This window comes from Spermophilus citellus, assembly GCF_964194105.1.
Source record: "Spermophilus citellus genome assembly, chromosome: 9".
Lineage (NCBI taxonomy): Eukaryota > Metazoa > Chordata > Mammalia > Rodentia > Sciuridae > Spermophilus > Spermophilus citellus.
Window position 1 is genome coordinate 11,384,473 of NC_138191.1, and position 14,604 is coordinate 11,399,076.

The following is a 14,604-nucleotide window of genomic DNA, read 5'->3' on the forward strand; positions in this document are numbered from 1 at the left end:
CAATCTCCCCCAACCCTCTCCCTTATCCTGTATCCTTCTGACTGTCCTGTCCCTGGCCAGGAGGAAGCTCCCTTACTCTGTTTGGGGCTGTATCTCAGCCGTTTCCTGTTAATGTATTCAGGTCAAATACAAGGACTTAATAAAAGAGATCTGGGGCAGCACAAGCAAGTGTTGAAGTCTCACCCCTGCGGCAGGATGGGAGATTGAGGTGTGGGTGCCTTGGGAGGAATGATGGGAGGGGCTGGGGCTCTCTCCAGGCAGTTATCCCAGAGAAACTTGGATTATTTATCAGCTTCAAGTCAACAAGCCTTTTCTGAACACATGGTGTTTGTCCAGGGCTGTTGTTGAGCTCTGGGAGAACAGAGAGTGCCAGGCCTGTCCCTACTCTAGAGCTGATTAGCCTCCCCAAGAAGTAAGACAAGCACACTAAACAATTGGAAAAAAAACACAAAGCAATATGTAATTAAGCAATTATGTGCTGCTTGATAGCACCCTCCCTGCAGCTCTTATTTGAACATCAAGACTGAACCCTGATTATTCTTCCTCAATAAGGCCTTCCTAAGCTTGCCCCCCCCCCCAGTCCCCTATCTGCACTTTTCCTGTGGCACTTTTTTTTTTTTTTTTTTTTTTTTTGGCTATACTAGGGATTGTATCCAAGCTTAATCCCCAGCCCTTTCTATTTTTTTGAGACAGGATCTTTCTAAATTGCTGAGGCTGACCTTGAAATTGCAATCCTCCTGCTTCAGCCTCCCAAACTGCTGAGATTACAGGCCTGTGTCAATGAGCCTGGCTCACAAAGCACTTCCTATATATCTCCATTCTAGTAATCAACACGTGGTATTATAGTTCTTCACTACAGTTCTGTATTCCCCACTAAACCATGAGCGCTATGAGGACAAACCCAGGCTTTTTCTTTATTTCCACAAGGCCTGTACATAAAAAGTTTTCCGTAACATTTGTTAAAAGAAGAAAAATTAGCCAGGTGTGGTAGTGCATGTTGTAATCCCAGCGGCTGGGGAGGCTGAGGCAGGAGGATCACAAGTTCAAAGCCAGCCTCAGCAAAAGTGAGGTGCTAAGCAATTCAGTGAGATCCTGTTTCCAAATAAAATACAAAATAGGGCTGGGATGTGACTCAGTGGCCCCTGAGTTCAGTACCTGATACTACCCCTCCCCCGCCAAAAAAAAGAAGAAACATTAAGAAAAAGACTCAGGACTTGATGACTTCCTAAAGGAAGCAAGCCTTTTCTAAGCATTAAATTGAAGAATGGGACTTGGTTGGAAGCAAGGGAGTTGGAAAGTGGACATTTAAGTCAGTGGATACATCACAAACATTGGCAGGCCAATGTTTTGGCAGGCCACTATAATTCCTACAACTTGGGAGGCTGAAGCTGGAGGATCACAAGCTTGAGGCTAGCCTCAGCAATTTAGCAAGTTCCTGTCTCAACAATAAAAAGGACTGGGGGATATAGCTTAGTAGTTAAGTGCCCCTGGGTTCAGCTCCCAGTACAAAAACAAAACAAACAAACAAAAAAAAACACTGGCAGGAAGTATTTGTAATATGGGAGCATGGAGATCACAGAGATAAGAGGAGAAATTCAAGGCCTTGAAGCTGGTAAGATTAAGGGCTGATTGTAGAGATGTTTTAACTTAATCCTGTGAGATGGGGAGGAAGGGCAAAAATTCACCTGGTAGAAATGGAGAGGGGGATGGACATGGGGAGGCAGGGATGAGGATTCTAGAGGCAAGGAGCCCAACTCATAGTCAGAGGCTGTTATTATCAGAAGGAAGTTGAGAGAACCCAGAACCCATGGTGGTCATGGGAATGGAGAAGAGACATTGACTTTTGTACAATGGGGATACCCTAGACCTGGGCCTTTCAAGTGTTCTTTGCAGGAAGGACCCACAGACTCTCCAGGATAGGTCCAGGTTGGATGGGCACAAAGCAGTTGGGAGCAGGGAGGACCAAACTGCCGAACTATCCATATATAACAAATTATAGTTTACATGGAGCAAGTGTAAAGTTATTGCTGGTATACTGAGGATTGCTCAGTATGGAAAACTGGGACTTGGGGTTAATTTTCCGGTTTTCACTCGTTTTCACTCTCCACAGACAAATCTAGGAAGTGTTCCTAGAGAAGCAGCAGAGTTTCGAGAATAGAAACCATTTATCCATCCAATACCCATTTAACAAATATTTAATAAGCAGTACAGGCACTAGTTTTGTATTAGAAAAATGTTATTAAGCTTACAGTCTAGGATAGATCAGTGGAAGACCCCAGACTAAATAATAGTTCCTATTTCTTTAAGCACCCATCTTAAATAGCCAGTCTCTAGAGACTTGCATTTCTGAATCTCAGAAGGACCCTATAAATCAGTCACTGGCATCCCCTTCTTACTGGTGAGGATACTGAGGCTTAGGGGCATACTTTGTCTTAGGAAAGAGTTGAGCAAGCTTGAAACCCAAGTCCCTGTGCCTTGTTGCCTGTCTTATTTCACTCAGATACTGCATATCTGTGGGTAAATCATGCAGTTTCCTTGAATCTCAAAGATGGATTAAGAAAATAGGTTTTGGCCCTGCAACAAGGAGCAAATGAGATACATATATATACAAAGGCAAATTATGAGGATGAGTTACTCTCAAAGGGGGCAATGCTGAGGATAAAAGAGCAAAGAAAAAGTCTGTAAAGCCCAAAGTGGCAGGAACCTGAGCTGAGGAGCAATGTAGACTTAAGAAAGTAGGGGCTAATCTGAGGCTTCTGGAAGTGTAACAGATTCCCTCAAATTGGAATTGAGGCAAGATAAGTGTTCCATGAGGTGGTACAGAGTTCTCACCCCTCTTCCCAGGGCCAGACCCTGCCAGAGTTGAGGTGACCCTTCTGCTGGGGATGGGGAGAAACAAATGCTTCCCCAATTCTCTCTTCCCTCTTTTCAGTCTGGCTGAGAATCTGGGGGAGGAAAGTCCCTGAGGTGGAGGGGAAGTGAGAGCTACCATTCTGGGCCCCCAGCACAGGGGCAGAGCTAGGAGACAGAGCTAAGTGTGGCTTCGGGAGCTGTCTATATTTGCATGGTGAGGTCACTGCTGCTCTTTTTCTCCCCCGAAAATAAAATTACATCATGGTAGGGGAGGAGGAAGAGTGGGGTGTATTTGAGAAAGGTGAAAGGGACACAAGAGGGCCGTCTGGCTTCACCCTAAAGAGACAATCCATGGTTTCAGGTCAAGTAAAGGAGGTCATGTTGCTTCTTGCCGGGGACCCTCTGCTTCCACTTCCAGGGTGAATAAGTGGGGTCATTTACTACCAGTCCCCTGATCCATAAAGCTAGGAGAGCGGTTTTTCCAAATACCAAAGCAAATAGCTTAAGAGCAGGCATTGGTCAAATCCCTAAGCCCTGATTTACTAAGTCCTCTCAGGGGTCCCAGTCGTGGTCACCCAGAAATCAGAAGAGGAGGAAGGTGTCCCATGGGGAAAGAATCAAATCTGGACATTGTTTCACAGTTGAGGGGGGAGGGCGGCATCCCTCCGCCCAATTCTGTCCCTCTTCCTCGGAGCCTTCCAGAACCCCAGCCCCTCGGCCCCGCGTCCCCTCCCCCCTGCCGCTCCCCGCCCCCCGTCCCTCCCCGGCTCTGACATCACCGGCCAGCCGGGTGGGGTGAGGCGGCGCTGGGCTCGGGCTCGGGCTCCGCGGGCGGAAGAGGCGGCGGCGGCGGCAGAAGCGGCGGCGGCGGCGGCGGCGGGAGCCGAGGAGGAGGCTCCGGACGCTGCTCGGGAACCGGGGACCTGGGAGTGCCCGCGCCCTGAGCTCTCAGCTCCGGAGGCGGTGAGAGGGGCAGAGGGGGCATGTCGCGGGAAGGGGACAGATTTGGGGTCTGGATTTGGAGGAAGGACACCCGGGATGCCGGGGGACACACCGGGGAGCGCCGGGACCCCGACTGGCCCTTTTGGTGTCAGGCCCGGTGGGCTCGGTCTCTGCGTGCGTCCGGAGCGCCGCGCTCGGGCCGGATGCGGCCGCCCCTTCCACGCCGATCGGCAGTTTGGGAGTCCGGCCGGGGCCTGGGATTAGGATGCAGCCTGCTTCCCGCCCAGCCGGCTCGGCCGGCCGCTCCCGCCCTCCCCGCTCTGGCTCCCGACTCGCCTCCGCTGGCCGTCTCCGGCTCAGCCTGCCACCATGTGCCCTCACCCCAGCCCACTTGCACCTGGGAGAGAGGTGGGGCCGAGCTTAAGGAGGAAGGAGCTGGGGATGTAGGGGAATGGTGTATCTAACTAAACCCCTAATTAATTCCATATAATTGGTGTCAAAACTGACAGGGACACAAGCACGCCTCTGAGAAACAACCAGCACTCACAGTGACACACACCCATGTGACTCTTACACATACTGGCTCGCACACACCAAATCACAACCTTCCCGGTGCTACACATCCAACCACCCACCACAACCCACTGCCTCCCAAGTGGAGTCTCCTGGACTATGGGGCTTCAAGACATCAGTTTAACAGGACAGCAGAGGAATGGACAGAAGGGGCCACTGTCCCCAAGACCATCCTGGTTTTCTGGGCAGCTTTAAAATCCTGGTCTCCTTTAGAACAAGGAGATAGGACATTGAAGACTAATGAGTCAGTGCTCTTAGCCGGGTAATATGGGTTCTGGTGGCCTGTCTAGCTGTTAGAACTTAGGGCACTGGGAGTGGCTAGTTTCTGGACATCAGAGTGGCCAAGGAATGGAGGAGAGAGTTGAAGAAAGGGAGAGGAAGAAAAAGAATGAGTATGAGTCAGCCAAGGATGGAGCGCAAGTCAGAGGGAGACAGAATGAGAGGAATGTGTGTGAGAAGGAGACAGATGTGGAGAAAGGGACAGAGCCAGAGAGGGTCAGAGATATAGTCAGGGAACCATGGAAGGGAGAAAGTGAGAGAAATGGTCAGAGGATGCAAAAGAGTGCTGGAGAGTGGACTAAAGAGAAATTAGGAAGCATGAATTGGGCGTGGTGGCACACATCTGTAATCACAGCAACTGGGGAGGCTGAGGCAGGGAGACCACAAGTTGGAAGCCATCCTGGGCAACTTAGCAAGAGCCTGTCTCAAAAGAGAACAAAACAAAACAAAACAAAAAACTGGAGATGTAGCTCAGTGGAAGAGTGCCCTTGGGTTCTAGCCCCAGTATATTAAAAAAAAAAAAAAAAGGCCAGAAGAAATTAGGGAGGATGAAAGCAGGGAATTAGGAAGCACAGGCTGAATTTGTGTATCTTGTTTCTTGGGTTGTGTGTATGGCCCCCAGGCTGTCAGAGCGATTAGCGTTAATTGCTCTTCCCTTTGCGGTTAAACACTCCTTTGGGGAAATTGCCAAGGATGCCCTAGGCTGCCAGCTTTTCTAGGTGCCTACTTCCTCCTCATTTCTGTGACACCTGTGCCCATCATGTGCACATATGTTGTCATGCATGAAGAGGGTTACAGAGTCATACAGTGGGTCACTGTCACATAGATCCTCACCTACAATGTCAAGAAGGACAGACCCTCCAGACAGTGGGCAGCCAACCACTGCATCTTCAGGCCTCTCAAATATTGTATCAGGGAGTCTCACCCCTTCCTCATAGTTGTTCTGAGTATTCAGATGGGGACACTGAGTTACAGAACCTTGGAGCTCACCCCTTCCTGAATAGTTGCTGTGAGTATTCAATTGGGGATACTGAGTCACTGGCCCTTGAAGTTCATGGCTACTATTAGATGGGATGGGTGAACAGGCAAAGCTAGAAGGGATGACTGTCCATTGAAAGGGAAGGATGAAAAGACATCAAAAGACTAGGGAGAGAGGAAATAGAGATGGGAGAGAGACAGAAATAGGAGCAGGCAGTGCCCAGTCAGATGTTGGGTCTGGTTCTTGTATTAGACTAAGGGCTGAAGGCTTTGTCTCTGTCCCCATACCCAGGGGTTTTGCTTCTTGGCCTGAACATTTTAGGGTCCAGGTGTCCTGCCTCCCCTTACTCCCTGAGTGACTCTGAAACCTCAGAATCCTCTTTTTCCTTTGGTACATGACTGAAGATGATCCTCCCACCCCTTCCCCCTAAAGAAAACCGGATAGAAATTTGGGGAGGAAGCCAAGTATGATATTAAAGGAAATAAACTTAGGACTGCTTGAATTTGGTTCCCAAATAAAATTTAAAATAGGACAGCTAGAACCACACTGTCTCCCTTCCCACCCGCTACCTCTTCTCCATTACTTCCTCCAATTTCAGGTAACAAGACCTACAGACTTGATTGCCTAGGAGTCCCCTCCTTCCCATTATAGGTTCCTGCAGCTGTGCAGGATGACCCCTCCCCCCAGCCTGAGGCAGCTGCAGCAGATGTGGAAGAGGGAGGGCACTCCTAGCTCCTAATCCTTGGCTTCTCTTGAGATTCTTAAAAATTTACTGAGCTAGGCGAGCCAGGCTTGGTGGTCATGCCTGTAATCCCAGAGATTCCAGAGAATTGCAACTTAGAGAGGCCCTAAGCAACTTAGGATGAACCCGTCTCAAAAAAAAAAAAAAAAAAAAAAAAAAGAACTGGGGTTGTTGATCAAGGGTTAAGTGCCGTGAGTTCAATCTCTAGTACTAAAAAAAAGAAAAAAAATTACTGGAACCAAATTCTAGGGAGAGGGGATACTCTACCATGAATTAATAGCAAAATGCACAGAAATTCTTTTGGTGCTGCCATTTCCTTCATAGGTGGTTGTCCCATTTTGCCAGGCTTCTCAAAGCAGACCCAGGGCCTGCCTCTTCCTCCCCCAGTGCCTACGGAAGGAGCACCACCTGCCACCATCCCAACCCCTGCCCTAAAAGGTCAGTATATAACAATGCTTACCTCCTGCCTCTTTCTGTTTCTCAGCATCATCTTTGTCAGTTGGTTCTACCTTTGTCAGGGCTCCACCTGGAGCTAGTTTAGGAGAGGGAGGAAGGAAGGAAGGTATGAGGAAGCGGTGAGCAGCACACAGAATGAGCTGGGAGGGAAGGGGACCGACTTCCTGGCAGCCTCAGCTCCCGGTTCCCAGTTCCTGCGCTGGTATCCTGTCCTCAGAATGGCCTCCGCCCAGGCTGCCTGGTGTTCCCTGGGCAGCCCTCTACACTGCTCCAGAGATCAGAAGGATTTTTCACAGCAAGGAGGACAGAAAACTTCTCCGTGGGCCCTAAGTAGTTCTAAATCTCTGATGAGGAAAGAGTCACCGAGGATGAAGGAGCCAGGCTCTGCCAAGTCCCACCACCGCCAGACCGGCCAGGGACAATAGTTGATCAGTGAGTCTTGAGACCCATATAAGGGAGATTCCATCTTCCCACCGCCCCCAAATCTATTCTGCCCTTGCCTCTGCTGCCACACCTAGGCACGGGCAAATGGGATCTAGAAAGGCAGGTAACCATGGCCTTTCCTTACTCCCTTAGGGGGCCCTGTTCCTATCCTGTTGTCCCTTACTGCCCACTCTTCACTCTCCTTCCATCCAGTGGTATCATTGTCCTGATGATTCGGGGGGCAGGGGCAGAACCGAGGTTGCTGTGCTAACGGCTGAGCTGAGGCTGCAGCCTTGTGGACTCTGAGCTCCATCCCCCCACTTTCCCCTAGGATTCCTCATTCGCAGCCTCAAGTCTCTCCCTTTCCCGACTCCTGCTCTCTTCCTCCGTTCTGTAGGCTCCCCTCACCCTCTGGATGGGAGCCTGTGGTTATGTACTTTCTTACACACACTCAGCTGGTTCAGACACATACAAACACACATCCCACACACACTCACAGCCAGTTACGAGAACATCCAAACACACCCACTGCCTCCTCCACACACCTGTACACACACCCACCCAGGGATCAGCATCCACACATACATAGAATCTGGCACATACACGTCACCCCCTTAGCCACTTTACATTCCCACCCCCATTCCTCTTAGGGGCCTTGTATCTGTTTCACTCTTCGAAAGCTCCTACCCACTGCCCCCAGCCTTGTGGGTGGGGGTGTCACACACACTAATCCCGTTTCACCCACCTCCTTATAGATCTGTGTTTTAGATTGAGCCCTAAATCTCAATTCTTCCCGAGATATTCTCTCTCTCTCTCTCTCTCTCTCTCTCTCACACACACACACACACACACACACACACACACACGCACACATTCCTCCCACAGAATCTACCATATTTACAAACTCTTCTTCCATGTGAAACCAAGCCTGTTTTGACCCTAATGCTACCCCCTTTCCTAGCTGAAGCTGAGGGTTTGGTGGCAGGGTCTCACCCACTGGGGCAGGTTCTTGTCTCTGTCTCATGCTGCGCTTTCCCAACCAGCATGCCCCATCCCCCAGTCCCTATCTTTATCTCTAGACCCCCTTCCCATCATAACCCTCCCATCTCCACCCTTTTCTGCCCTGGGATTATCAGTGGAGGCGGGGCTGGGCTCCAGAGCCTGCTGCTGTGACCTAGATTTCAAGGCTGGGATGGTTCCTGGTGCTGACAGTCGGAGAGCATTGTTCCTGGTCCAGCCTGGCAGGGCCACCGCTGGGCCCTTCTGTCTGGTTGCACCTGGGTGTGCAAGTGAGAGTGTCTATGAGTGACTGTTTCTTGTGGGGGTCGTGCTGGCCCTGCTGTCTGGCTCATTGTCTGTCTGTGTCACCGTGCCTGCCACCAAGGGAGGCTTGTAATTCTGGTCCAAGAAGTGGGCTGGGTGTGGGGACTTCTAGGTCCACACCTCTTATTGTGTGATGGCCATGCCTCTCTGCCTCAGTTCCCCTACAATAGAGCCTAGAAGTAAGGAAAATAGGAATGTATCAGTCAGCCTGAACCCTTTGAACTGCCAAATTCCCAGCCCAATGTTGGGGTGCTTCATGGGCATCCTCGGTCAGGGACAAGGTCATCTAGCTTTTTGCTACCCTTTGTTCTAGCCACAGAGGGTTATGACATGCTTTCTTTTTCCTTGATACTGTGGATTGAACCCAGGGATGCTCTACCACTGAGCCACATTCCCAGTCCTTTTTGATACAGGCTTTCCCTAAGTTGCCCAGGCTAGCCTCAAACTTGCAATATTCCTGCCTCAGCCTCTTGAGTTGCTGGGATTATGGGTGTGTACCACTGCACCAAGCTATGATTTCTTTATTTTTTTTTTTTTTTTGCTTTACCCTTCTGATTTTAAGAGATATACTCATTGTAGGAAATAAGTGCCTGTTTTGAGCTCACTACTAGTGTTTCACATTTTATCAAATCCAGCAAGTTCATTCTAAGGTTCATCCTTCTTTCTTCCTGTCTTAGCTACAGTTCCTATTTTAGGGGAGGGAGGACTTGAATGTTCTTCACCTTCTTACCTAAGGATCATGAATGAAGACCTAGAAGATATGTGGCCTTGCCCAGCACCCTGTGGGAGGCCACGCTAAAGGCAGTGCCAGCAGGATGTTGATGCAGGAAGGGGTGGCAGCCCCCTTCCTGCCAGACTCTCCCGAAGCTGCATCTTGGTGCCCTTCCCCCCACCACCCAGCAAGCCTGGGAACTGGGCAGGGGGCCAGAGCCAGCCGCTTGGTATTCTTGGGCGCGGGGGCTGCAAGCACAGCACAAAGGCTGGGAGACAAGGCTGAGTGGGGGCCCCTGTAATGATGAAAGGAGAAAATGGGCAAAGTGGGGATAGCCCATTGCTTCCCCTTACCCCAGGCCCTGATGGCTTAATATGAGGCTATGCATGGAGGGGCCAGGGAACCATCAGACCAAGCAACTAGGCATCCTTCCAAAGTGAGTCATTAGTGGGGTGGTGGGCAGTTGAAGTGAGGACCCTTTTGCTTCTGGGGAAGAATGGAAGCTAACATTTCAACCAACCCCCCCCCCCCCAGCTCTTTTACAGTTTCTTCTTCCACAGCAAGCCTCTCCCTGTTGTTGTTTTGAGGTTTTTTTTTTTTTTTTCTTGACAGGGGGAGGGGTTGGAGGTGGGTGGGGCATTTCTGGGGGGGGGACTCTGAAACAGCGGGTGAGAAAGTCGGGAGCAGGTTGCCATGGTAACCGCCTCCTCAGTCAGGGGAGCTGTTGCCAGGGTTACTGTTAGAGGGGGGAAAAAGAAGAAAAAGACAGTGGAGGGGGGAAGTATGACTTATCACTCTAGGCTCCAGCACTGTCCTATCTTAAGTGTTTTCCTGTCTGTCCCCAATGCTTCCCCTAGGTCTTCATTTTCTTCCTCTGGCTCTGCCCACCCGTGTTCTAGACACATGCCTGGCAGGGCAGTGAGGGGGTGTGGATAGTGCCAGTATGTGAATCAGACTCAGTACACCAAGTCCAGACTCCTTTCCCTTTGTTACCTCCCCACCCCAGTCATGGCCGAATACGGGACCCTCCTCCAGGACCTGACTAACAACATCACCCTTGAAGATCTGGAACAGCTGAAGTCAGCCTGCAAAGAGGACATCCCAAGTGAGAAGAGCGAGGAGATCACCACAGGCAGTGCCTGGTTTAGCTTCCTGGAGAGCCACAACAAGCTGGACAAAGGTGCGGGACGCGGCTCGGTCCACTTGGCAGAGAGATGAGCACAGAGCTCCCACACATGCGTGTACCTCTCGACAAGGCAGGCGAGAGAACGGAAGGGGCAGGAGGCGTTGGACAGTTTTCATTGTGCCCCTTGGCAGTAAATACATTATTCAGATACTCCTGTGCTATTATTACATATATAGAGAACATCAAAGCAATTTAAAAGTGGCAGCATTTAAAATAAAACAAGTTCTAACTTTCTTTTATCTGCTTTTAGAGACTCCTGCTCTAGAGGGACTGGGGATTGTAATTGGAGTGATCCCATGCAGCTGGGGGCTTTCAGGAGGACTTGGGAGTTTAAGATGGCCTTGAAAGGAAAGTGGGAATCCAGAGGGCCTGGTAGGCAGAGGGACAGACACAGAGGTGGGGGTTTCTGGTGTGTAGTCCTGCTTAGCTTGACTGGGACATTCTATATATTTAGAAGTAGCTGTGAAGGAATGAAGGTAAGTCAAAACTCTGTTGTGGAGGGCCTAGAGTGATAGACATTTGAGAGAAAGTGAGGTGAGTGACCTCAGAGCTCTTCAGAAATATTATTCGGACTGAATTAAATGTGGGAGCAGGGAGGGGAGCTGAAGGACATACTATGGTTAGGAGCCAGAGGTCTGAGGTCATCTGTAATATCTTGGAGTTGGCTGAAAACCAAGGTGATCATTCTTTTGGTTATGTCCACATCTTTCATTTAGAGTGACTTTTCTTTTTTTTTAAAGAGAGAGTGAAAGAGGAGAGAGAGTGAGAGAGAGAGAATTTTTAATATTTATTTTTTAGTTCTCAGCGGACACAACATCTTTGTTGGTATGTGGTGCTGAGGATCGAACCCGGGCCGCACGCATGCCAGGCGAGCGCGCTACCGCTTGAGCCACACCCCCAGCCCCATAGAGTGACTTTTCTTACTAGGCCCAGAACTTCTCTTGGATCTCACCATTCCTACCCATGTGTGCTATTGGGAAATTCTTCCTGATGGTTGGATGAAAGTGGAAAAAGGTTAGGGAGGGTGGGGTATTTGGAAGACAGTTTTTCTATTGTCCTTTCCCTAACCCTGCCAGGGACTTGCTATCTAATCCAAAGCCCTCTCTTTTTTTAGCGGTGGTACTGGGTTTTGAATCCAAGGGCGCTCTACCACTCAGCTACATCCCCAGCCCTTTTTCTTTCTTGTGTTGAGATAGGATCTAAGTTGCCCAGAGTGGTCTCAAATTTACCATCTCATCTGCTTACATGTGCCACCATGCCTGGCTCAAAGCCCTCATTCTAATTCTACAACCTAGAAACTTCACTGACCACTCCCTGCCCTTCCCAGAAACAGTCTTGTACCATTGTGTGGGTGCTTAGCTTTCTTTTCCTGGCTTAGTAGCCCAGCCCATCTCCCAGTGTGGCCCTATGAGAGCCAATGTTGTAGTAGTTCCAGAACACTGTCAAAGAGGCAAGGGGACTGCTACTGTCCAGCTCTGACCTAGTCTCCTGCATTCCTCCAGACAACCTCTCCTATATTGAACACATTTTTGAGATCTCCCGCCGTCCAGACCTACTCACTATGGTGGTTGACTACAGAACTCGTGTGCTGAAGATCTCTGAAGAGGATGAGCTGGACACCAAGCTAACCCGCATTCCCAGCGCCAAGAAATACAAAGGTAAGAGTTCATGTCTTTGGCATACCCCTTCCGTTATCCCTGGAATAAGTGCATTTGGGGAGCGTGCATGTTGGTACTCAGTGGGTTTATCTGGCACCTCCCACAGCTTTCATCCCTGGACACATCCCTTTTTGCCCCTAGACATTATTCGGCAGCCCTCTGAGGAAGAGATCATCAAACTGGCTCCCCCACCGAAGAAGGCCTGAGCAAGGGGGAGGAAGAAGAGGAAGGTTGGGCCTTCATCAGATCACTCCCTTCCCCAGCCTCCAAGGGAGGGGGCAAGGGCAGCACTCCCATGCACCCACTTACTAACCTGGTCCTAACTCCCTTACTGTGCGCGTGTGTGTGCGTGTGCGCACGCTCTGGCTGTCTGTCTATATGTCTAGCTCATCTAGTTCCTCCTCCTTGTGAGGGGGTGGGGGTCAGGATGGGGGGCTTAGTTTCCCCACTCTAATGGGGAGGTGGGGGCTATTTCTATGCAAATAGAAATTGGCACATTCCTACTTCCCTTTCTTCCACTTTTCCTGGCCACATCTTTAAAATGTGGAAGCAGAAAGGACCTGCATTTTCCTACATTGAGGAGCTGAGAAGATGAGGTATGGGAATGGTGGGTAGATCTAAGGAAAAGCAGGGAAGGAAAGGAGGGAGGATGAAGAGGCCAGTCTCCACCTGAAAGGGGCAAAGAAAAGCTAGAGTTCAGTGTTTGTATCCTGATGCTGGACTAGCTAAAAAGTTCCATTTCCTGCTGTTCCTCAGGCTGGAGAGCCTAGGTACCAGCAGGTCCCTTTTTATGCTCCTCTCATGGGCAAAGATGGGTATAAACCAGGGATCTAATGGAAGAAGACCACTGTATCCTTTCCTGGTCCCTAAGAGCAAATCCTATGGAGCAGCCAGCATTCAGTGTCCACCCCCACCCCCCACCTTTTTGCTCTGGAAAGACTAGGCTGGGAACATGCACCACTGAGCCTGAAATGGGGACATAGAGGGATGGGCCCCTTTATCACTCCTTTATTCCTATACAGACTGTTGCACACACTGACCCCAAACTTAGGTTGAGAAATGAGATCCTTAGGTTTTAATCTCAACCTGCCCCTGCTACAGGGTCCCAATGTGGATATTGCAGGCAACTACCCTCTCTTTACTCAGTCTAGAACACCCCAAGCCAGAAAGAAGTGTTTTCCTTTGTACTGATCCCCATGCCAATTCAGTCTTTGGAGGGGACTTGGTAACCCTTCTCACTGACACCCCGGCCCCCTTGGGCTTGTGGACGCCTCCTAGCCAAATAACTAGAGTACAGTGAGTGACCCCAGCCTCTTGCCTGTCCCAACATGCCCTTCCCCACCCTGACCGTGCTAACTGTGTGTACATATATATTCTACATATATGTATATTAAACCCGCACTGCCATGTCTGCCCTTTTTTGTGGTGTCTAGCATTAACTTATTGTCTAGGCCAGAGTGGGGGTGGCAAGGGAGTGCCACAGTGACGGGAGTGGCAGAGGCAAATTGCTACATATTCCGAACAGAAAAGCTTTTTATATTTAAAAAAAAAGCAAACCAAAAAAAAAAAAAAAATTAGATTCACATGCAAACTGAGACTATTTAGAGAAAGTTGGAAGTTAGCAGCTTTTAGGATGTGGGAGCAAAACTTCAGTGGGAGCAGCAGGCTGGCTGTTGGAAGAGGGAAGAAGCCAGACTGGTCAGAGTGCACCCTCGACTCCTAGCTGAGCCCAGTCTGTGTCCCCCCTCTGGCTACTGTTGCAGACACCTGCCTTAACATACACACCTCGAGTACTCCACGGTTTTGCCTTAAAGGACCTTCCCAACTCTCCCCAGCCCTGTCTGGCTTCTCCCTTAGGGAGAGATACTTGTAGAACTGGAATTAGGGAAATGAGCATGAACTGTCCTTTTATTTGGAATGTTATGTGAGGGAGAGTGAGAGGGAGGGAGAAAATGAGAATAAAGAGCTTTCCTTATGGAATAAACAGGAAAAGAAAAGACGGGTTATTTCGGCAGAGTCTAGTAGTTTCTCTGTAAGGCAAAATAATCTAAAAAGACTAACTTGCCCTCCCACCCTTTATCCTGCTGTAAGGCTGCCCCTATCTTGTGCTCCTCCATCTGCAGTGTGCACGGCCTTGTTCTAACCCTGGAATAAAGGTGACTGATTGTACTGTACTGGATTCCAGAATTTCTGAGTGACCAGGATTTTGGAGCCTCTGTATGACTGGGAAGGAAGAGGGAGCAATATTTACCCCTACATCCTTTATTGTAGCCTGGTATAGGGACCCAGAAAACACCCCAAATAGGATCCTCCTTTCCTCATCCCCATCTGCAAAGGACCACTGAGCTAAATGGGGCCTATTTCATTTAAATCGTCTCCAACTGGAACCTGAGCAAGAGAACTAGGATATTCCAGACTGGGCTTCCTAAAATCTTAACATGTACAGAGGAAGTGGGCAAGACTAAGCACCTACAATGG

At 49.7% G+C, this 14,604-nt stretch overlaps 1 protein-coding gene across 4 annotated transcripts; it reads left to right on the plus strand.

Moving 5' to 3' along the window:
* The first annotated feature begins 3,643 nt into the window (after nt 1-3,643).
* PEA15 (proliferation and apoptosis adaptor protein 15) lies at nt 3,644-14,300 on the plus strand. Of its 4 annotated transcripts, none has more exons than XM_081306540.1 (5): nt 3,649-3,816; nt 6,693-6,806; nt 10,289-10,462; nt 11,971-12,126; nt 12,268-14,300. In XM_081306540.1, the coding sequence occupies exons 3-5, from the start codon at nt 10,291-10,293 to the stop codon at nt 12,330-12,332; spliced, it is 393 nt and encodes a 130-aa protein (XP_081162666.1). In that variant the 5' UTR covers nt 3,649-3,816; nt 6,693-6,806; nt 10,289-10,290; the 3' UTR covers nt 12,333-14,300. The 4 variants fall into 4 exon arrangements, 3 of the variants coding, with proteins under 3 accessions (XP_081162668.1, XP_081162666.1, XP_081162667.1); XM_081306541.1 differs by having other exon boundaries at nt 6,714-6,806; XM_081306542.1 differs by lacking the exon at nt 6,693-6,806 and having other exon boundaries at nt 3,646-3,816.
* Nucleotides 14,301-14,604: the final 304 nt, after the last annotated feature.

Coding starts and splice junctions, on each gene's coding strand:
- PEA15 (XM_081306542.1), top strand. CDS start 10,291: ATGGCCGAATACGGGACCCTCCTCCAGGACCTGACTAACAACATCACC. Junction 10,463..11,970: donor CCACAACAAGCTGGACAAAG/GTGCGGGACGCG, acceptor GCATTCCTCCAG/ACAACCTCTCCTATATTGAA. Junction 12,127..12,267: donor CAGCGCCAAGAAATACAAAG/GTAAGAGTTCAT, acceptor TTTTGCCCCTAG/ACATTATTCGGCAGCCCTCT.